The sequence below is a fragment of the Pistacia vera genome, unplaced genomic scaffold (genome assembly GCF_008641045.1).
Source record: "Pistacia vera cultivar Batoury unplaced genomic scaffold, PisVer_v2 Contig787, whole genome shotgun sequence".
Taxonomy (NCBI): domain Eukaryota; kingdom Viridiplantae; phylum Streptophyta; class Magnoliopsida; order Sapindales; family Anacardiaceae; genus Pistacia; species Pistacia vera.
The window spans coordinates 460,115-484,470 of NW_022196653.1; the positions used below are offsets into that span (position 1 = coordinate 460,115).

General features: G+C 31.6%; 2 protein-coding genes and 1 pseudogene across 2 annotated transcripts; 2 read left to right on the plus strand and 1 right to left on the minus strand.

Annotated features, from left to right (window-relative positions):
- The first annotated feature begins 2,094 nt into the window (after positions 1 to 2,094).
- On the plus strand, positions 2,095 to 4,787 carry LOC116116864 (annotated as a pseudogene).
- Positions 4,788 to 8,391: 3,604 nt separating this feature from the next.
- LOC116116874 (WAT1-related protein At5g07050-like) lies at positions 8,392 to 10,475 on the plus strand. The gene is made up of 7 exons (XM_031402916.1): positions 8,392 to 8,672; positions 8,771 to 8,833; positions 8,915 to 9,031; positions 9,125 to 9,377; positions 9,457 to 9,618; positions 9,709 to 9,860; positions 9,956 to 10,475. Exons 1-7 carry the CDS (start codon positions 8,470 to 8,472, stop codon positions 10,218 to 10,220), a joined length of 1,215 nt encoding a protein of 404 aa, XP_031258776.1. The 5' UTR covers positions 8,392 to 8,469; the 3' UTR covers positions 10,221 to 10,475.
- A 5,963-nt stretch (positions 10,476 to 16,438) lies between these two features.
- On the minus strand, positions 16,439 to 22,859 carry LOC116116865 (65-kDa microtubule-associated protein 5-like). Its single transcript, XM_031402910.1, is given in 12 exon segments — positions 16,439 to 16,657; positions 16,659 to 16,727; positions 17,069 to 17,146; positions 17,232 to 17,305; positions 18,185 to 18,272; positions 18,951 to 19,102; positions 19,886 to 20,045; positions 20,154 to 20,309; positions 21,331 to 21,546; positions 21,644 to 21,889; positions 22,085 to 22,288; positions 22,787 to 22,859. Coding segments are annotated over 12 exon segments (1,722 nt in total). The 5' UTR covers positions 22,847 to 22,859.
- Between the last annotated feature and the right edge of the window lie 1,497 nt (positions 22,860 to 24,356).

A 24,356-nucleotide genomic window follows, 5' to 3' on the forward strand; every position in this document is an offset into this window, starting at 1 on the left:
CTCGAAAGGCAAATAACACTTTCTTTATGAATCGTTCGTGCGTTTTCAATTTTAATAATCGCTCAATTTTCTTGAAAATTATAACTCTGTAGAAGCCAAAAATCTAAAGAAAAAGCTGTAAAGCAAAGAGCTTTAAGGGGCCCTAAATTGCTTCCACGTAAGGGTTCATAATAAATTGAAGAAGAGAGTGAATCTTTGACCAAAACTTTTGAATAATTTTGTCGCATGATTTTGAGTAGATTCAATATTGAAGGCTTTTGGTCAAAGAAGACTTAAAACTTTAAGTACACGATGGATTATTAACATTTGTATCCTTCTTTTTCCTTAAAAAGAGCAATTTGATTAGGTGGGAAATGAAAGAAACTTTAAGGAACTTGGATCCATGGAAGGAAACAAATATATGCGAAGATGGGTAAAATTTTAGAGAATTATGAAAAAAAAAAAAAACCTTTTGGTTATATATATTTAATTAAATTGTCATTGTTTGTGGAAAGATGAAACGTGGGGCTTGATTGATCTTCAACCAATGCAATTAATTAGAATTAAGGAGCTTTCAATGTCATGACATTGAGGAATGGACTACATGCTTTTTTTTGAATGTCATGACATTAATGAATTAATACTGTTTTTAGTGGTTCACCACGATTAAAATGATAGTAATTTACATATGAGATGAGATGATTATAGAATTTAATATGTAAAAACATTTGGTTGTCACATGTTGATGTAGTATCTCTATTGCATTTAAAAAAAATTAGAGTATTATTTTCACTATATTTATGGCAATGTTAATAGGTTAAATAACTTCATAGGCTCACGTTTTGTGATTCATAATGTACACATCACTTATTTATGGTCTTACTAAAATTCTAGATATAGAATGACACCAAGATTTTTAATGAGAATTTAAATGAACAGGTTAATCGACAAATTATATTTGTAAGTGAAGAGAAGGATTCCAATAATAGCTAGTATTTTGATTATATATTTGATTTAATTACTTGAATTAGCTTGAAGGAGTTAGTGACTTGGTTAAGAACAGCGAAAGAAGTGATGAGTATAGTTGACCATGACATAAACATATTATAAATAAATAAAGAATATTTGCATATTTCGACGAACAAACAGAGTAGTAGCATCTTTCCTCTAGTATTATGCATGTGTGAATGTCCTAAATGTGAAGTTTGATATTCTTTAATTTATCCTTAGCACTAAAATCGAATTACAAAGAAAATTAAATGGAAAGTTCTAAGTGGTATCGAATATGGAATTATGAATGTTTTAGTGGATGATGGTATATTATATGTATTTTGTCGATTCCTTTGTAATTGGGATTTGGTAAGAATTATGCGAATATTATAATATACAAAAAGGTTAGTACTAATATATATATAAATATATTCATATTTTCATTTAACTTGATTTAATGCTTTAACTTTTTGTAGTATATATACAACCATTCAATTAATTATTAAAGTACATACACTGGTATTTTCTATAATTGTGTTCATTCACAAGTCCTATGCAATATATGAAGTTCGAATAATTTAAAAAAATACCCACCTCAAAATTTTAGAGGCAAAAGTTGATATATTGGTAATTCTGTCTTCCAACTAATTTAAAAAAAAAAAAAAAATGTAAACGTCTATATATGATATGTCCGCATGGTTAATAGAACAAAGTTATGAATGAAACGTAGTGCGAGGGTCCGAAGACAAGTGGAAGTGCCTGAGAATTTCCGACCATAAAAACAGAGAGTGGGACACATCACTATAAAAAATCTCCACTGGTATCTGCACTTAAGTTTTGTCACTTATATTTCAATTCCAATCCTATCAACTAACCATTCATCACAGACATGTTTCAGCTGCCTATCTTTATCTTAACTTGAAATAAAAAATAAAAGAACTTTTTTTTCGTTTAATAAATGCATCTATATAAGCTTTCTTTCTGTGCTAGCCAAAAATAAATATGAATGAAAGGTGAAGGTGAATCTGGGTCTAGTTGTTTCTTGCCAAATGTTAATTTTATCACATGTTTATTGAAATTAGATACTAATAATGATCACAGATCCTTAATTATAGGATTGAAATAATGACAGGCGCTGGTAAGAAGAAAGATTGAATTCAATTTTTATCGTGTCTTTAACTTTAGCGAGATGGATTGGGGGTGATTAGACCCCCATTTTATTCTTGGTGCTCCACTACTCTTTTTTTTTTTAAGTTTATTTCACTTGTTTGATTTCTTCCTAACAATACTTCCTATTTATTCAAAAATATACAACTAGTGATCACTTCATTCTCACTAATAAATTTATTCACTTCACTTCTCCCTGTTTTGATCATTCCGATTCTTGTCTCCCAATGAATAAAGGCAAATTTGTGTTTGATGAAAGTTATTACAAGATACGTAAGTTGATAATCCAACGGCCCTGCTTTCGCGCAAATCAAAGTGATCACGTCATGGAAAACTTTCACTGAAATGACTCTCATGTCCTAATCCCCTTCAGTGGCTCTGACTCAGAATCATACCCTCCACTATCTGCCACGTGTTCTCCACATTTTGGATAATTAAACTTCTCTCTTAAATTAAAAAAATAACAAAATTCAATGAATTCCATCAATTATCAACCATTTAACTAACAGTCCAATTATTTGGACTGAATTTCAAGTTTATTTTTGTAATATAATATTTATGCATATCACAAGAATACGTAAGATCGAACAGGTCTCTGAAAATCTTATATAAATAGTGTCAAGTACTACCCTTTTGATTAGGAAGCAATCTTCAGCTGTTTCTTCCTCTTCCTTTCAGATTTCTTCTCTTTTTGTCACTCCAATTTATTCTTCTTCTTCGCCAAAATGAGAGTTAAGATGTTGCAGGCAGTTTCCTGGAGAACTCCAAACCCTATTTCGCCATGATCCTCTGCAATTCGGCTATGCCGGCATGAACATCATCACTAAATTTCATTAAACGCGGGTCATGTCTCACTACGTCGTTCTTGTGGTGTAATCGGCACGCTTTGCCACCGCTGTCATTGCTCCTTTCGCTAATTTCTTAGAGTTCAATCAAACACTTTTAATTTGTACACTTTTAGTCTCTCGATGTACTCTAGCGTAATCTGATCGATTTCTGATTGTTTTTTTTCAATTTCAGGAGGCGCAACCGAAGATAACATTCCCAGTCTTCATGCAAATTTTTGTCCTTGCCCTTCTCGGTACGTTCATGTTGCTGTTTGAACTTTTAAAAACTATATTATTTGATATCATTTGACTCAAATTACTTGATACAGGCCGGTGATTGACCAGAACTTCTACTATGCGGGGTTTGAAATTTACCTCTCTACGACTTTTTCATGTGCCATGAGTAACATGCTTCCTCCATGACGTTTGTCATGGCAGTCATATTCCGGTAAGATTACATAACTATATGAAATAATTCAAAACTATCTCTATTTTTAGTATTCTTGTAATAATTTTGTTCTCGAATGAATTTACTGCAGAATGGAGAAGCTGAATATGAAGAAAATAAGGTGTCACCGCGAAGGTGGTGGGAACTTTTGTGAACAGTGGCTGGAGCAATGTTGATGACCTTATACAAGGACCAATTGTTGAACTGTTTTGGACCAAAAATTTTCATCCCATAAATCTATGCCAATAATTCCTCGACCCGGAACCTCCGACCGAGAATGGCTCATCGGTTCAATTCTTCTCATCTTCGCCACGCTCGCCTGGGCGTCTCTGTTTGTTTTACAGTGAGTTAGTTTTATTCAAAGTTAACGCTAAACAACCATCAACAGAACAAAAAATTAACTTTTATGAATCACAGACGAAAGCATTGGAGACATACAGAACCATCAGCTCTCGCTCACAACGCTTGTGTTGCTTCGTGGGCACTTTGCAAGCGATTGCGGTGACATTTGTGATGGAGCACAAGCCCTCAGTGTGGCAGATCGGCTGGGACATGAACCTCCTCGCTGCAGCGTACGCTGTAATCATTCATCCTTTCGCTATCTAATATATCTCATTTTCGAATTACAATTACTTAATCTCTCTTTACTATGATGATAATTTGACAGGGCACGTGACATCAAGCATTTCGTACTATGTTCAAGGACTTGTGATAAAGAAAGAGGTCCAGTTTTCGCCCACGCTTTCAGCCCGTTGATGATGATCATCGTCGCCATCATGGGTTCGTTCATCCTCGCGGAGAATATTTATCTTGGAAGGTAATTAACTAATTAATTTTAAACTGTTAAATGCAATTTTCTGGTTCGACTATTAATTAATATCTCAAATAAATGTACTTCTTTTGGGTGCAGTGTGCTTGGTTCAGTGCTGATAGTAATGGCCTCTACTCAGTGCTGTGGGGAAACACAAAGAAAAGAAGAAGAATTAGTGGCCGAAGAGATTCCGGATCCCGTAAAGGGAGTACAAGCAAATGGGAATGGGCATTCCGCTTCAATGATTGAAGATATTGAAGCTATGAAGTAGAATTTCAGAAGGCAGAAGCTAATGATAAGAGCTCAGTTCATCAGTTGCTATTAGCATGCCTGCAGCGAAAATCCACCAAGAGAAATAATTAAGTATTTGAATTAAAATGGAAGAGAAGTAAGGGCTCTTTTTTTTTTTTTTTTTTTTTTTTCCTTTTTGTTATATGTTCTCAAGTTACATATAAAATATTACCCGGGCTTTGTTTTTCTTGTGTTAAATTTGATAATCATGTAAGGTGAAAACATTCCAAGGACTTTGTACCAAAGATGAAAAACTTTCTCTCTTTTTACGAAATATGTGTAATCGATCGATCAATATTTGATTATCTGAATAGTGTTTGTCGTATTAAAAAACAATCTTCACTAATGTGTGGATCAGCTGATAATAACATTTGGAATGACAAGTGATGCAGATTCCACTAGGAGTTTAGAAATGGTAGTTGAGTGTTTTGGTTGGAATCTGATGCTGCATTCAATTGATCTCATAATTCCTTAGCCAACGTCAAGTGAATTGATGGTAGATACCATAGTGAGATCCAATTGGGACACCATTGGAGGATAAAGTTCATTGTCTGCTAGCTTTATCTTTTTTAATTTTCTTTCAATTTGTTTGTTTCCAAGTATTTGGGTATATATATATGTGGTTGCCGTATTAAGTAAAATCACTATCTCATCTTCCCTTAATTATAAATACATATATTGTTGGACACAGAGGTATTTTTTTTATGCTTGTTGCAATTAGCATAGCAAATCATGTTGGCCAAGGCATTGGTACAAATTGCCTCCCCCCTACTGCAGCTTCATTTTAACACCTAACAATATTATAAGTTATATATAATATACTACTCAATTTTCTAAAGTGGGTCGTTGGTTATAATATTATCGAAATGTGAATGAAATTTGTGAATATGCATAAAAAATACCATTGTTAATCTTGTTGATACGACCAAATTACTTAAAAAATAGAGAAAGAGAATTGTAGAACAAAAAAGAAGATGTATTGATAAATTTTATCAAAAAGTGTTTGATAAATTAAAGAAATAAAATTATTCATTGGGATTAAGAGATTTTTTTTTTTTTTTTTTTTTTTTTTGGGAATAAAATTAAATTAATAACCTGTAATAAGTTCTAAATTTATAAAATTTTGTCGTTTTTATCATTCTTGATATTATAAACAAAAAGTAAATTTCTTTTTTTTTTTTTTAAAATAAAATAAAGTGAAAAATCAAATAATAGAGATAAAGTTTCTTATCTGTATACAAGAATGAATAGATGAATTATAAATTCTCTTCCACAGACTACAAGTTAGATATTGTTATTTCAGAAGAGAATCTCTGTAAGACTTATCAGAAATTGTTCGTTTTTCTCTTTTTGATAATGAGCTGAGCATCTCCCCAACTCACTGACTTTCAAAGCTCCTTTGTAGCTTTCAGCATCCCATTCACATTAATGATTTATCTTCATTCTTCTTATTTCACATGCCTTCTCAAGTTCCATCTCCCTTTTCCCTTTAATTTGTTTAATTAAATACATATTACTACTGAAAAGAGTAATTTGCTAATTGAAATTAAATTATAATAAAATTTAAATCATTTTCAACTCTCCTAGAAGAGCTTTGGCATATCAATAAATATCTCAATAATCTTATTTTAGCCCATTATTCTATTGTCAATTATCTTAGAATAATCTGTGATAACGATGGAAATTATATTCCTGAGCAATATCTAGATCGAATTAGCAGCCAAAATCTAAATCGAATCAGAAGAGCCATGCATCATCCTCATAATTAGCAATAGTAATGTGTATATATACATATTTAGTAAAGAGATATCTTGTCTTGCCGACCCATATAACATTTTTAATAAAGTTATATTCATATTCATATTCCTATAAGCACAAGATACCTGTACTTATAAACACATCAACAAATATACAGTTGATTTTTGTGGTGGATTATATTCATACTCCCATGCACATGCAGCATAGCATATTTTCAGTGGCCAAGTTGTGCTTTTGTGTTATTGATCAGAAAGAATATCAACATTGAATCTCATTACCTAGCCACACGATCAATTGTCAATTTTTTTATTACGATATTGTAACCCCTGGAACCTTCCATATCTACTTTGGGACTAGTTCACACGGATTTGTCTTAGGGTTTTATATACAAACTTTCTACATTTACTTAATAAAAATAACTCAAACCTTATAAACCGATTTATATTTAATTCTCATTAGTTAGTGATTTGAATATGACAAACTTTTCACCTTAATTACGACGCATTATCTACATCGTAACCTGTGAATCCAACAGCACATGCATCTTGTATTGGGAGAGATTCTACAAAGTGTAATAATGATGATATGATAAATTTTTCACCTTAAGTATGACGCATTATCTATGTCGTAACTTGTGTATCCAACAACACATACATCTTGTATCAGGGAGATATTCTACAAAATGCAACAATGAAAACCGTCGATGTATGTTGAATATTTCAACGATATTTAATTGCATCGAGGAATATTTCATTAGTATAAGTCGATTTTCCTATGGTGCTTATGGACATTAAATTCCAGTAAGGTCGTCACACTACACAAACAGATCTTGAGTTCACTTTGGTGCTACCTAAAACAGTCCAAATCTAATACCTATTAAGTTTCTATATCAATTGTAACAACAGAAATAACTTAATATAATATGGGAATCAAATTAAATCTCTAAGTTTTGAGTCTTAAGATTAACATTGGATAAGCTTTATAATGTTAGGTTTGATTGTGTAAAGATGCCATATGGATATTTAAGTTAATGAGATGATGTTTAAACCACGTGAAGCATGTAGCTAATTAGAATTAGAATCTTAATCCTCAAGGAAGGATCATACCAATTTTCCCACTAAATCTGATACACTTAAAAGCTTAATCTAGAAACAAAATTGAAGCATCATATTCCTTTTCTCGATGGCCCAAAAATATATAAATATTCCCTTATCACTTAATATATTAACACCTTCTTCAAGCAGACAGAATATATTTATCAGACTCCCAGATTGTCGAAGCTCTTGTAAGTCTAATTTTTCTATTAAGTTAAAAATCACATCTCATTATTCCATTAATTATAAATACATATATTGTTGGACACAGAGTATTTTTTTATGCTTGTTGCAATTAGCATAGCAAATCATTGGTCCAAAGGCAGGTACAAATTGGCCTCCCGCCTACTGCGCGCATTATTAACACCTAAAATATTATAGTTTATATAAATTACTCTCAATTTCTAAAGTGGGTCGTTGGTTAATAGATATTATCGAAATGTGAATGAAATTTGTGAATATGCATAAAAAAATACCATTGTAATCTTGTTGATACGACAATTACTTATAAAAATAGAGAAAGAGAATTGTAGAACAAAAGAAAAAGAAGATGTATGATAAATTTTATCAAAAAGTGTTTGATAAATTAAGAAAATAAAAATTATTCATGGGATTAAGAGATTTTTTTTTTTTTTTTTTTTTTTTTGGGAATAAAATTAAATTATATAACCTGTAATAAGTTCTAAATTTATAAAATTTTTGTCGTTTATCTTTCTTGATATAATAAACAAAAAGTCAAATTTCTTTTTTTTTTTTTTAAAATAAAAATAAAGTGAAAATCAAATAATAGAATGATAAAGTTTCTTATACTGTATACAAGAATGGGAATAGATGAATTATAAATTTCTTTCCACAGACTACAAGTTAGATATGTTATTTCAGAAGAGAATCTCTGTAAAGACTTATCAGAAATTGTTCGTTTTTTCTTTTTGATAAATGAGCATGAGCATCTCCCCAACTCACTGACTTTTCCAAAGTTATAAATAGGTGTCAAGTACCACCATTTTGATTAGGAAGCAACCACAGCAATCTTCAGCTGTTTCTTCCTCTTCCTTCAATTTCTTCTCTTTTTGTCACTCCAATTTATTCTTCTTCTTCGCCAAAATGGAGAAGTTAAGATGTTGCAGCAGTTTCCTGGAGAACTCCAAACCCTATTTCGCCATGATCTCTCTGCAATTCGGCTATGCCGGCATGAACATCATCACTAAAGTTTCATTAAACCGCGGCATGTCTCACTACGTTCTTGTGGTGTATCGGCACGCCTTTGCCACCGCTGTCATTGCTCCTTTCGCTATATTTCTTGAGAGGTTCAATCAAACAACTTTTAATTTGTACACTTTTAGTCTACTTGATGTAACTCTAGCGTAAATCTGATCGATTTCTGATTGTTTTTTTTCAATTTCAGGAAGGCGCAACCGAAGATAACATTCCCAGTCTTCATGCAAATTTTTGTCCTTGCCCTTCTCGGGTACGTTCATGTTGCTGGATTTGAACTTTTAAAAAACTATATTATTTGATATAAATTTGACTCAAATTACTTGAATTACAGGCCGGTGATTGACCAGAACTTCTACTATGCGGGTTTGAAATTTACCTCTCCGACTTTTTCATGTGCCATGAGTAACATGCTTCCTGCCATGACGTTTGTCATGGCAGTCATATTCCGGTAAGATTACATAACATATATGAAATTAATTAAAACTATCTCTATTTTTAGTAGTTCTTATAATAATTTTGTTCTCGAATGAATTTACTGCAGAATGGAGAAGCTGAATATGAAGAAAATAAGGTGTCAAGCGAAGGTGGTGGGAACTTTTGTGACAGTGGCTGGAGCAATGTTGATGACCTTATACAAAGGACCAATTGTTGAACTGTTTTGGACCAAAAATTTTCATCCCCATAAATCTTATGCCAATAATTCCTCGACCGGAAACTCCGACCGAGAATGGCTCATCGGTTCAATTCTTCTCATCTTCGCCACGCTCGCCTGGGCGTCTCTGTTTGTTTTACAGGTGAGTTAGTTTTATTCAAAGTTAACGCTAAACAAACCATCAAAACCAGAACAAAAAATTAACTTTTATGAATCAACAGACGAAAGCATTGGAGACATACAAGAACCATCAGCTCTCGCTCACAACGCTTGTGTGCTTCGTGGGCACTTTGCAAGCGATTGCGGTGACATTTGTGATGGAGCACAAGCCCTCAGTGTGGCAGATCGGCTGGGACATGAACCTCCTCGCTGCAGCCTACGCTGTAATCATTCATCCTTTCGCTATCTAAATATATCTCATTTTCGAATTACAAGTTACTTAATCTCTCTTTACTATGATGATAATTTGACAGGGCATTGTGACATCAAGCATTTCGTACTATGTTCAAGGACTTGTGATAAAGAAAAGAGGTCCAGTTTTCGCCACGGCTTTCAGCCCGTTGATGATGATCATCGTCGCCATCATGGGTTCGTTCATCCTCGCGGAGAATATTTATCTTGGAAGGTAATTAACTAATTAATTTTAAAAAGTTAAATGCAATTTTCTGGTTCGACTATTAATTATATATCTCTAAATAAATGTACTTCTTTTGGGTGCAGTGTGCTTGGTTCAGTGCTGATAGTAATAGGCCTCTACTCAGTGCTGTGGGGAAAACACAAAGAAAAGAAAGAAGAATTAGTGGCCGAAGAGATTCCGGATCCCGTAAAGGGAGTACAAGCAAATGGGAATGGGCATTCCGCTTCAATGATTGAAGATATTGAAGCTAATGAAGTAGAATTTCAGAAGGCAGAAGCTAATGATAAAAAGCTCAGTTCATCAGTTGCTATTAGCATGCCTGCAGCGAAAATCCACCAAGAGAAATAATTAAGTATTTGAATTAAAATGGAAGAGAAGTAAGGGCTCTTTTTTTTTTTTTTTTTTTTCCTTTTTTGTTATATGTTCTCAAAGTTACATATATAAATATTGCCCGGGGCTTTGTTTTTCTTGTGTTTTTGTTGTGTTAAATTTGATAATCATGTAAGGTGAAAACATTCCAAGGACTTTGTACCAAAGATGAAAAAATTTCTCTCTTTTTACGAAATATTGTGTAATCGATCGACCAATATTTGATTATCTGAATAGTGTTTGTCGTATTAGGAAAAACAAATCTTCACTAATGTGTGGATCAGCTGATAATAACATTTGGAATGACAAGTGATGCAGATTCCACTAGGAGTTTAGAAATGGTAGTTGAGTGTTTTGGTTGGAATCTGATGCTGCATTCAATTGATCTCATAATTCCTTAGCCAACGTCAAGTGAATTGATGGATGATACCATAGTGAGATCCAATTGGGACACCATTGGAGGATAAAGTTCATTGTCTGCTAGCTTTATCTTTTTTAATTTTCTTTCAATTTGTTTGTTTCCAAGTATTTATATGTGGTTGCCGTATTAGGTAAAATCACTCTCTCATTATTCCATTCATTATAAATATATTATTAATGGAACACAGAGGTATACATTTTGATGCTTGCCGCAATTAGCATAGCAAATCATGTGGTCCAAAGGCATTGGTACAAATTGCCTCCCCACATACTGCAGCTTCATTATTAACACCTAACAATATTATAAGTTATATATAATATTACTACTCAATTTCTAAAGTGGATCGTTGGTTAATAGATATTATCGAAATGTGAATGAAATTTGTGAATATGCATAAAAAAATACCATTGTTAATCTTGTTGATACGAACAAATTACTTATAAAAATAGAGAAAGAGAATTGTAGAACAAAAGAAAAGAAGATGTATGATAAATTTTATCAAAAAGTGTTTGATAAATTAAAGAAATAAAATTATTCATTGGGATTAAGAGATTTTTTTTTTTTTTTTTTGTTTTTGTGGGAAAAAATTATTAATTAACCTGTAATAAGTTCTAAATTTATAAAATTTTTGTCGTTTATCATTTCTTGATATTAATAAACAAAAAGTCAAATTTCTTTTTTTTTTTTAAATAAAAATAAAGTAAAATCAAATAATAGAATGATAAAGTTTCTTATACTGTATACAAGAATGGAATAGATGAATTATAAATTTCTTCCTCACAACTACAAGTTAGATATGTTTTTCAGAGAGAATCTTGTAAAGACTTATCAGAAATTGTTCTTTTTCTCTTTTGATAATGAGCATGCATCTCCCAACTCACGACTTTTCAAGTTTTGTAGCTTTCAGCATCCCATTCACATTAATGATTTATCTTCATTCTTCTTATTTCACATGCCTTCTCAAGTTCCATCTCCCTTTCCTTTATTTTTAATTAAATACATATTACTACTGAAAAGAGTAATTGCTAATTGAAATTAATTATAATCACTATCAACTCTCCTAGAAGAGCTTTGGCATATCAATAAATATCTCAATAATCTTATTTTAGCCCATTATTCTATGTCAATTATCTAGAATAATCTGTGATAACGATGGAAATTATATTCCTGAGCAATATCTAGATCGAATTAGCAGCCAAAATCTAAACCGAATCATAATATTGATAATTAGCAATAGTAATGTGGTATATCTTGTCTTGCCGACCCATATAACATTTTTAATAAGTTATCATATTCATATCCTATAAGCACAAGATACCTGTACTTATAAACACATCAACAAATATACAGTTGATTTTTGTGGTGGATTATTCATACTATCATACTCCATGCACATGCGCATAGCATATTTCAGTGGCCAAGTTGTGTTATTGATCAGAAGAATATCAACATTGAATCTCATTCCCTAGCCACCCGATCAATTGTCATTTTTTTATTACGATATTGAACCCCTGGAACCTTCCATATCTACTTTGGGACTAGTTCACACGGATTTGTCTTAGGGTTTTATATCAAACTTTCACATTTACTTAATAAAATAACTCAAACCTTATAAACCGATTTATATTTAATTCTCATTAGTTGTGATTGAATATGACAAACTTTTCACCTTAATAACGACCATTATCTACATCGTAACCTGTGAATCCAACAGCACATGCATCTTGTATTGGAGAGATTCTACAAAGTGTAATAATGATGATATGATAAATTTCACCTTAAGTATGACGCATATCTATGTCGTAACTGTGTATCCAACACACATCTCTTGTATCAGGGAGATATTTCAAAATGCCACATGAAAACCGTCGATGTATGTTGAATATTTCAACGATATTTAATTGCATCGAGGAATATTTCATTAGTATAATCGATTTCCATGGTGCTTATGACATTAAATTCCAGTAAGGTCGTCACACTACACAAACAGATCTTGAGTTCACTTTGGTGCTACCTAAAACAGTCCAAATCTAATACATTAAGTTTCTATATCAATTGTAACAACAGAAATAACTTAATATAATATGGGAATCAAATTAAATCTCTAATTGTGGTTGTAGTCTGGGGGGAAGATTCAGCGGTGTGGATAAGCTTTATAATGTTAGGTTTGATTGTGTAAAGATGCCATATGGATATTTAAGTTAATGAGATGATGTTTAAACCACGTGAAGCATGTAGCTAATTAGAATTAGAATCTTAATCCTCAAGGAAGGATCATACCAATTTTCCCACTAAATCTGATACACTTAAAAGCTTAATCTAGAAACAAAATTGAAGCATCATATTCCTTTTCTCGATGGCCCAAAAATATATAAATATTCCCTTATCACTTAATATATTAACACCTTCTTCAAGCAGACAGAATATATTTATCAGACTCCCAGATTGTCGAAGCTCTTGCAAGTCTAATTTTTCTGCTAGCTGTTTATTCTCTTAGAAAATCAAAAAAAGAAAGCCGAAAAAAGAATTTGCATTGCATGAAATTAATAGCTTCATTGATCTTAATTTCTTACTTCATTGAACATCATATTATTATTATTATTATTATTTATGATCGGGAGTGTCCAGACCAGCTTACGAGCACTACAACTAATCCTTTGGGACTCTGAAACTACCGACCAAGTAAGAGTTCCAGTGGCACCCCATTAGCAACCATATGGCTCGAACTCGGGAGACCATGTTAGATCCTCCTCTTGCTCTTTTTCCTTTAAGAGGACTCGAACTTGAGAGAGCATGTTAAATCCTCCTCTTGGGAGACTAAGTTAGATCCTCATCTTATTTTTTTACTATCAAGGGACTCAAACTTGGGAGATCATGTTAGATCTTCCTTGATTCTTTTACCATCAGGTCACCCGATCGTGGTTAACATCCTATTAATTGTTCTCTCTTGTTTATTTTCTTTATTTTTTTGTCAAACTCAAACTGATATTAATGTTTATAAGGTTTTGGATAATAAATTGTGCATATTAATTAGGAAAAAAATTAAAAGAAAAGAGATAAATATACATATACAAAGTCAACTTGGTGAGATTTGATTGTGTTAAATTAATGAGAGTATATATGATAAGTATGAAAACGCGGCCAACGTGCTAATAGAATTGATTCAGAAGGAACAAAAGGGCTGGCTCCCTTTGTTTTTTTAATTCTATTACACATATTTATCTTATATATAATTTTTTAGTTTTCCCATATTCATTTTCTTTGAAGAGTTGTTTTTAAAAGAGATTGGACAAGTTTATCACATCATTTATATGTTTACTTAATTAAATCTAATTGCACATGAAATTACATTAACGATGATGGACATCTTTGTCAAAAGATATTGTAAATTTTCTCTCGTGCATTTTGTTGCAATACGACCACCAAGGCACCAATGAAAAAATAAGTGTATTTCACTCGGACTAATGTAATATTCTCTCATTATTGGGTTATATTACATGGGATGTATAAAATATTTTCTCAAACTTGTAAAATGAAAAAAAAAAAAAAAATCTTTATAACTAATCAATTCTAAGACGAACGTATATCATATATTAATTAGTTATATATTGAATCGTTACAGAGAAGCTTTTGTTTATAGGATAGGCCACGTGTCCATGCATGCATCCATGACTTATACTATAAGTTAAGAATGTATAAAAACACTTAAAACAATTAACTAAGATCGATGGACTAATGAGCATGATGAGATCAGTAGAGAGTTTGCTTGATTATGTAACAAACGATTCCTATATATATATATATATATATATTAATTTTAATTAGCTATTGATGTTTCTAAATTCTAAGAGTAGGATCCCATTGTTACACTGAATGGGCACAAGATTCTTAAACGTAACTATCACTTCAACTTTATTATAATCACTTAATTATGCTTTGATTTGTGTTGCTATTCAATTCAATAATTTATTTCCTAGACGTTTCCAACAAGTAGATGATGATGATGATTCTATATACAGTATAAATAAATGGATTAGAAGAAGATAAATTATGTTCACACTAACTCAAACTTTGATTGAATAAAATAATTTGATATTGGTGAATGACTCTATTTGCACCTTCAACCTTTTAGTTATTCTTAAATTCTTCCACTCCATTATTCTATTGCCTGTTTGTGGAATCTGAATTGCTTTTAAATAATCGGATTTGTAATATGTAGAATCTCTATCTCTAACTTTTCCCTTTATATATTTTAATATTCTTATTAAACCCTTGCAACCCTAATCTTTCAACCATTGATCCATTACCATCAATACTAATAGTCGTCAAAACAAGTGTTTTCATACCAATTTACCAAAGTTAAACTATTAAATTGTAATACACCAAGTTTATATAGCCATTTAGGTATTAATCAATTGTTAACGCGTGGATCAAAAACCATCAACTAGTATTGGTTTCACAAAACGCAAATCAAAGTAAGCTGCTTGATCATTGACTTTGGTCCGTTATTAAAAATTTCCAATATATATACAATAAGCTATGCTAAACAATTATCACTAACTTAATTTGTATGTTCAAAATTTTAGAGAATTTCTCAATATTATATATCAAGGATGCTCAATTTAACGTATATATGATATGATGTCATATACAAGAAGTTATAGTAGCATATGTCATCAATTGTGCTAAGGATTCCAAACTTAAAAAAAAAAAAAAATTAAAACTAAAAGAATCAGAAAACATTCTGATTTGCCAATACATGATATATAGAACAAAAAAAATTAATTTTGTTTTATAGAGAATTGATTTATTTTGTGTTGGATAACCAATAACCTTTAAACACAAACAATTTACATTAAATTAAAATTTAAAATAAATAAAAAGGGCATCTGACCTAGCCACTAACCAAAAACAAATGGATTTTTGTGGCAACAATATTAATGATCTGAAAATGACTTGGTGATCTCGACCTTTTTTTTTATTTTTTATTTTTTTGGAGGAGGAGATTTCAATTATCGATTTGCACGATTTGATTTTTATTTATTTTATTTTAGTACATCAGAAGGCAATTCGCCACATTTCTTGTTAAAGAAATAGATAAAATTAAAAAGAGACAAGGCTTCTTCATTATTGGAGACATTAATTATGCCATTTAATTCAAGATATGGTTCAACTTTGGGGAGATTACTTTAAAATTTGGATTTTTTAAAATATTTTTAATCAATGATTCTTTGAAGTTGGACAATCTAATAAAAAAAAAAAAAAAAATCAATTTCCAGGAAAAGTTGTAAGCAAAATCCAGATCTTAATTGGGCTAAAAGAATTGGGCCTAAATGGATCAAAAAGACCTGCTAAGACAACTCCTCTTGATGGTTTTTGGTTGTAACTTCAAACAAAATCAACTTTCCTCAAAGCATATTTATAGTGTTACAAGGAGTAATGGTCTGTTCATGAACATGCAAATATCAATTCTAGTGACTCAGTTTGTTCTTTCATTGGTAGAAAAATTGACATGAGCTTGAGCAACAGCCAACAGGTTACTCAACAATTAGGGCAATTTCACAAAAATTCCATTTCCAGATTAGATTATTTCACAATAAGTAATGTAAAATTACACATTGATCTTCACACTTCTAGTAATTTTCAGATTCAGATATCCCAGTTACCACAATTTTATTTGCATTCTTATTAAATGTAAAATTAAACATCTTTCTCCTATGATACTCTAAAACATTCAGAAACAACATGTAATGGCCAAGCATTCTTTCTGGGAGCATCATTTACAATCGGATACTAAAACCAGCCACCAGCAGTCTAAGCCCCAAGAGAATGAATCATCCTTCGGAAGGGCAACATAGTTCAAAGGAATTGCATTTGTGACCCTACTACTCTCTCTACGATCCTTCCCACCAGAGATTCCATGACGGTTTGATGGTGTCATTGCACGACGAATCATTGGAGTTCCAACCATGGTGTTAGACTGACCCAAAGGTTTTTAATTGTGGGCTTTGAACCATATATGGCCTTTGTTCTGTAGCTAGTTGTTCTTGCAGCCGTTTTTGTTCCTGAAATCATCAGAGGTAACGTATGGTAAATCTTTTAGTTGTTTTGGTCATTGCACGCAAAAGCCACCACAAAAGAGCAAAGACTGCAAGAATGCCTATAAGCTTTACATCCGAAGTCAGGATCCATATATTTAATTGAACATTCATCCAAATATGTATATAGTCTATATGAATCGATTGGATGGGGCAACAAGAAAACGTATAGCAGGAGTTGTAATTAAATCTAAGAAAAATGCTCCATAACCTGTTAAGTACAACTAAAATTCAATCCTTTACTACCTACCGTGACAAGGCATACATTGATCCTAACGACATTATACATAAACTTATAGATAGCATACCCGAGATCTACGCTTTTCTCCTCTCTCTCTTGGCGTGACACAGTCAGTATATTCGTCCAGTACATGTAAGAGGGGGGCCTGGAAGTTGAAAACAGTTTAGAGATTGAAAACTAAGGAATAATGTAAACAATGAACCACAAAGCAATTAAGATTTGTCAATCACCTTGTCATACAAAAATGGAATCCCTTTCTCCATTTCCCAAGCTTTTGTTTTTGCAGTCAAATTTTCGATTAAAGCTATTCAAGAAGAGAATTAAGAATTATATAATGGTTGTTAATTTCTCTAAAAATAATTAAAAATGATACTCATAAAATATTAAAGGAATTACGTAGTGAAGAAATTTGATCTTTCACTAGTGACATTTCAGAACAAAACAAGAGTTGATATACATCCTACAATCCAGGCAAACTTTTTTCTACTTATTTTATCATAGACCATTCTCAGGAAACCAAACCACTGATTCAACATATAAACGTCATAACATGTAAATCATTTTCTTTATCATTAACCATGATTTTTTCCTCTAAATTTTCTTTCCTGCAAGAAATCAGTCTTTCAATCCAAAATTTTATACACATTTTAATCTATGCAATGCTATTCAACTATAAAAACTATTATCACGGATCATAACTATCATGATTACTCCTGTTTGTACAGATTGATAGTTGCACATGAGATTTTAAAGGTCTAGTCTATTCTAGGAAGTAGATGAAGCTCCAAATTCTTAATCCATAGATATAACTTATTAAAATCCTATGTCCTTTGTTTAAGACTCCAATAAAGATTCGCAGTGAAATTCTTCAATGCTCATAAATATTGACCACATTTTCAGCTAAGGAACAATTTCAGAACCTAAATTCTAGGAGACATTTCCTGATTACACAGTCAGGCTATAGAGTTTGTCTTAACTAACAACCATCCCTTAAATTACCGAAATACCATAGCTCAATAAATTGGTTAAATGGCCACTAAGATGCAGGAGTGATTTTTTAAATCACAGGGATCTTAGTGTATTAAACAAAAGGTCGGTGTCTATGAAAGTTTCCCAATCAGAATCAAACAAATGATGCAAGCATCCAACAAGTACTTTTAATGAAAGATAATTATATGCTCACATGTTATTTTGCTGACAAGAATTCGAGCTTTCTCTGCACGTTTGAGATTCTTGTGTGCTCCTCTACCAGCACTATATCGATTTTCATCCTGAGGATACAAGGACGAAGAAAGAAAAGGATGAAATGAACAGAGTAGCAGTTTAGTACTTCAAAATACATAAATACTTCAACAAATATTTCTACAAAACAATACCTCAAATGCTATCAAGAAATTTAGAAAAATGCAATCAGCGACTTGAAACTAGAACATGAATGGTTCTCATCTTTGAAAATAGTTTTTTTTTTTTTTTGGGACCCATAAAAAAAAAAAAGAAAGAAAGAAAGAAAAAGAGAGTACAAACGGTTCAACTCAGTTTAAAGAGTAATTTATTAAGTTCATCTCTAACATTGCACTGATTCTAGAATAATACAATTCTTTCAAACAGAACAAGTCGAAACAAAGCAACTTTCAATAACCTGCACTTTTCCAGGTAGTAAACAAGTATAACCTCTCAACGAGTTTCAAGTAAAACTGCAACAAATCACCAATAATATGTATGCACCTACTCTTGTTTGCGGGCAATAATTTGCAGGACAAGCAAGTAAAATGTTTCAATTTGACGTAACACGAGATATCATTTAGTGTAATTTAATTTTTCTGGGATATTAAAAAATTAAAACAATCCTGCATGTCAACATAACTTCAGCATTAATAGTTTAAAAATCACATTATTTGATAGACCAACCATATTGCATATAATATAAATAGTTTACAAATGGTATTTACCTTTTCATACTCATGGAGCCACTTTTCTTCCTCAGATGCATGCTTCCATTTCTCTACCTTGTCCAAAATATCCTTCCTGCTTAAAGCTTCCTCTTTGGCTTTTGCTATCTGATCATCCATGCTTGAAAGAAGATCAGACAAATCAACGTTACCTGTGGAGATATGTTTTAGCACAATAATCATAAACCAATTCCAGGGTAGTTCCTATTGAATTATGTTGTAACAACCATTTTCAAATATACAAAGACAAAGTTTGATTCAGAATTTTAGAAAAAAAATTTACTTAATAACAAGCACAAAAAGTCCAATGTACTAGTGCATCCTCTATAAAAATTTTAATTCATAACATTACATATGACCAATGGAAAACAACGCACAACAATCACAGGCACATTCTAAATAGCAGTCAAAAAACACAGGAGCTCTAGATAATTCCTTTTCACAAATAAATTATAGAATCTAAATTTATTCTATTTCAAAAACATCCATTGTCCTTTTTTTTTGGACTAAATAAAGCTCGTACGGAATAACTAAGTTTGGAAAAGTATTATCAATGAAGAAACATGGTCCAAGAGATAAATATACATGAAGAAACTAAAGAAATAGTTTCATCAGAAGCTACAAAGACAAACGTATATATAAACATAAATACCAAAACTATCACTAGAAAATCAACTAATATTATGCAAGACAATAATAATTTTAAATACACAAACAACATTCATCACATTAAAGCCACATGGATAATGAAACTACCCCCGATGAAGTAAATCAGTTTTATAGTCTAAAACGAAGCACATGTTAAATAGAAAAATGCAATTTGATTTCATTCAAAACAGAAAAGAGTGAAAGATCTATAATAGGGGCATAACCGAAAACTAGATACTTCAAATAATTTAAATTAGATTTACTAAACTCCAAAATAGGATTAAGACCTGAATCTATTAAGCTGATGAGAATCTGTCGCGCTGCATCACTATCTACATCCATATGAACCCCTCTGTAGATTTCTTCAAGCTCATTTTGCCTCTTGAACACCAACTCTTTCATCTTGCTGGCTTTCAGAATATTTAATCGTTCAACCTCAACCTCCGTCTAGCAACAATAAAGAAAATAGTGGTAAAAAATACTACATTGAAACAAATAAAAAACATTCCTTATATATACAACTTCCCAAAACAAATTAAAGACAATAAGAATCACCTGCTCAAGGACATCTAGAGCAAGGCATCCTTGTCTTGAAACTTCATCAATCGAGGAAGAAGCTAAACTAGTAACATGTTCAAATTTTCTTTGCTCAACAACAGGTGTGTCCAAGAGGTTCCACAGCTTTATCAGTGCACTCCCTAGACCTTGGAGCTATACCAAACAAAACTATCCAAATAAGGGAAACACTTATAATAGCCATTTGATAATTTGCAATTGTAACAAATTAGTCACATTGACCCTTGAAGACAGGGCCTGAAGGCACAGAAATACACCATCTGTACTAAAAAGACAGTTAAAAAAAAAAAACATATTTATATATATAACAGTTGAAGCTATGAGAGATATTAGCTTACACAAATAAGCAACTGTAGCCATTACAAGTTATCAAAAGAACTATAGTCATCAATTGCACAAATTGTTCATATACACCAACAAAACAAAATAAAAAGGCACAAAATAACTAGCCTGTAATGACAATAAGGAAAATATCCACTTTAAAATTCCAAAGCACTAAGAGATGATAGCTTATAAAAAGAAAGTCTAGAAATTAATCAATAAAGATCACATGAAAAATAATGAAAATAACTCTTTGCTTTAACAAAGTTAATCTACTAGCCATGATTCTTTGCTTAATTGCCAAGTATTTGTTTGGCTTATACAACGACGGAAATTTGAAGTTATTACATCTTTCCATTTCCACAAATCTCAAACATGATGGAACAAAGTTTGGTCAGTTTGGAAGATTATTTTTCCAAAAGAAAGGAAAACAGTGATAATCAAGTAAGATTATTGAGAAAGGTGAAGCAACAACGCATTCAAATTTAATAATGAGCTACCAATTCTTATCCAGTAAAAAAATAAATAAATATATGAGAGAAAAAACCATATAAGGAAGACTGTTTTCTGATCTGCTTATCATTTCAAATTAACCCAAGGAAGCTTTAGGCCACTTCTAAGCATTCTTTTTTGCTGCTTTCAAGTTTACCCTTCAATAATCTTTTGACCGAGACAATACTTTGTAAAGCACTTTTTCGTCATTGAAGACAAACACTGCATGCTAGAGGCTCTATGTGTGTGTTTGCCTATACAAACATACATATACACACTTACACAGATATACACATAAACATACACATACATGCACACGCATATGGACAACCATCAAAATCACCTTCTGAAGCCTTTGTAGTTTTTCTTGCTTTAGGGAATAAATTGCGCCAGTCAATCTGGCGAGACTGTCATTGCTGATGCTCTTTGACTGACTATTTGTTGGATCACTCAAGCTCGGATGAATTTCATTGACAGTCTCAAAGAAATCAATTGACATCACAAGTGACAGCTCATGAATAGTATTGATATGATTGCTAACTTTATGCAACCGAAGATTCTGCAGATTAAGCAAAACAAGGAAGCCAACGTAAGTTAAAAGAAAATATGTTGCATTTATATTACCGCTAAAAACCTCTCAAGATCATAGAAGGAACCTTCTCATTTTGTAAATCATGAAGGTGCGCCTTAAGATCCCCCAATTTCTTCACAGTCAAATTGGATTCATCAACTTGTGGATCAGAAGCAATAACAGACTGCCCACTTCCTGCTATTTCAGCACAAATCCGAACAATCTGACAGTGGGTCTCTGAAAATTCCTTACTTCTCTTTTCCTTCTTTGACCTCAAGTCCTCCAAAACAGGTCTTATTGCAGAAATTTGCTGCTTTAGAGGGCCATTTCCCTTTACAAATAGCAAAAAATTAATCAATCGATGCCTAACTTTCAGTATGCAGTAATTATAACTTTCCGCCACCAAATAAAATAAAAAAGTTTCTAAACAATTTCATAAGTTACCTCACACCATCTAATAAGAATCACATTTTCTACTAAAGAAGCAATATAAACAAGAAAAATAACAGTGCAAGATGGACCAAACCCGTGAAAAGGAAGCATGTTCACCAAGGGCAACAGTAAGGTTCGCAATTTCAGCTTCAGCCTCGGCCAATGTTTGATGCAAATCAGCCTTGCACTTTCTCGTTCGCTCAACCTTTCTACGGTAAATATCAAGGCATTCTTGCTCAAGTTCTAAAAGCATCTTGTCCCTTTCACTATCACTCTCCCCAATTTCATCCCATATTATCTAATATCAAATATTGAAACATAAGCATATAAAACTACAAATAGAACAAGAAAATTAATAATAACATCCATAAACAACTAAAATAGGAATACAGCTCAAACTGAACTAGAATTTCAAATCAAATGCAATAAGAGGCAAACAATAACACACCAAAATTTAATTTCAATTAAAAAAAAAAAGCCTAAACTATCCATCACAGACCAATATTCCGATACCCAATGTTTAGGTTAAGCGTTAAAAAATTTTTAAAAAATAATAATCTTTTCATTTCTTCGGCTACAAAAAATTTAAATTAGATAAGTAAATTCTTCTCGTAATTAAAGAAAAAAAACTTAATTAATTATAGAAACAACTTGAAATTGCAAATGGCAATAGCAGTTAATAGTTATCTCATAGCACATTTGGCACCGGTAAAAAAGCTATTATAGATGAAGTGCTTTTTAAGATCAAAAAAGCATTTCCAATGTGTCAAAGGAGACAATGAAGAGAAGAGAGAACCTGTAATTCTTGGAGGAGAGAACCGCAAGTGGTGGTTGAATGGGAGTGTGAGGGGGGCATAGTTGTAGTTTTATGACTCCAGAAGAAAAAACTTGAAAATCAAAACCCTAAAATTGAGAGAAGAAGGAGAAAGAGTAGTGAATAAATTTGGGAAAGGGAGATCCCGAAGATATGAATAAATGATTGAATGAGGGAGGGCAGACATTCACAGAATCCCTCTTGAAATGGGAGCGTTACGGTATTTGGGATCTTTTGGCGCGCAAACCCATGATTTTCAATATTTTTCAAAAAATTTAAAAAACAATAATAAAACAACCCTTGTCATTATAAGGTAATATTAACATCTTACTTGTCAAAATTACGTGTTAAAATATGATTGGATGGATTAATATAATAAATTAATATAATAAATACATATTAAATGATAATGAATAATTGTTACATTAATTTATTCAATTATATTTTGAAACGTCAATTTTATAAAATATTTTATCTAAATTTTTATAAATATTAGTATTATCCATTATTATATACATCGTCATTTCTAATTTCATCTTTTAATAGTGCTAATGTATTATTACATTAAAGTAATTTATATCTACATTTCTATAAGTATTTATATAATTTAATAATTTTTATCTAAAAGACTAAACTTAAGGTTTATTTCATTAACTAGATTGTTTAATTATTAAAAAGCCTCCCTATAAGTATCCTTGTCTGAGGATTTTTAATAGTTTTTTAAAACTTTGGGTGTGTTAAAGTATCAAATAAACCTTAACTTATGTTAAAATTTAAATTATTTTATTAAAAACATTCAGAAAGTTGTCCACAATAGTCAAATTCAAAGATTGGAAAAAAATTTCAAGTTAATGGGACGACTTCTTCAAAATCAAAGAGATCAAAGTTCGGTGATCTATCTATCAATGTGTGTATATAATAAATAAATCAAAGCTATTTCTCTCTTAAATATGTATTCGTACTTTTGATGATTGTGAAACTTGAACATTATTTTTACAATTGTGTTTTCTCTCATTTTATAAACCCCTTTGTAGAATTGTCTCATGAGCATACCCAAGTCTTCAGAAACTGTTAAAAAACCCTCTTTAATTACTAAAAATCCCTGATACATAATAATTTTAAGGAGGCTATTGATTGGTAGTCAAAAGAGTGAACGACAATGTCATTTTCTCACCCAAAAAATTTTAAAAAACCACTTTTTCACACCCAAAGTTTATATTCTGTTAATACTCAAAGCTGATTCTGACGACAAAAATTCTCTTCGTCACCACTATTTGAACCTTAGGTCTCTTCTCTACAAAACCACTCTCACTCCAGCATTTGATTTTTTGTCGATTGTCAGCCACTGTAAAGTTAGGGTTTCCTATTCTTAGTTAATTTTTAATTGATTCCAACAACGAGTATTTAATCGGTCACCACCATTCGAACTACCGACCTCCTTTCTACAAAACCTCTCTTACCTTAACTTCTGGTAATCAAGCCCTAACTCCTAATAATTCGCAAAACGCTAACTAAAAAAATAAAATGTATTTTAAATATTAATAAAATATAA

Bases quoted from the DNA above. Each gene is read 5' to 3' on its own strand.
- LOC116116874 (XM_031402916.1), top strand. From the start codon at position 8,470: ATGGAGAAGTTAAGATGTTGCAGCAGTTTCCTGGAGAACTCCAAACCC. The intron at 8,834-8,914 runs GTACGTTCATGT...CTTGAATTACAG, and splicing joins TTTGTCCTTGCCCTTCTCGG to GCCGGTGATTGACCAGAACT. The intron at 9,378-9,456 runs GTGAGTTAGTTT...ATGAATCAACAG, and splicing joins CGTCTCTGTTTGTTTTACAG to ACGAAAGCATTGGAGACATA.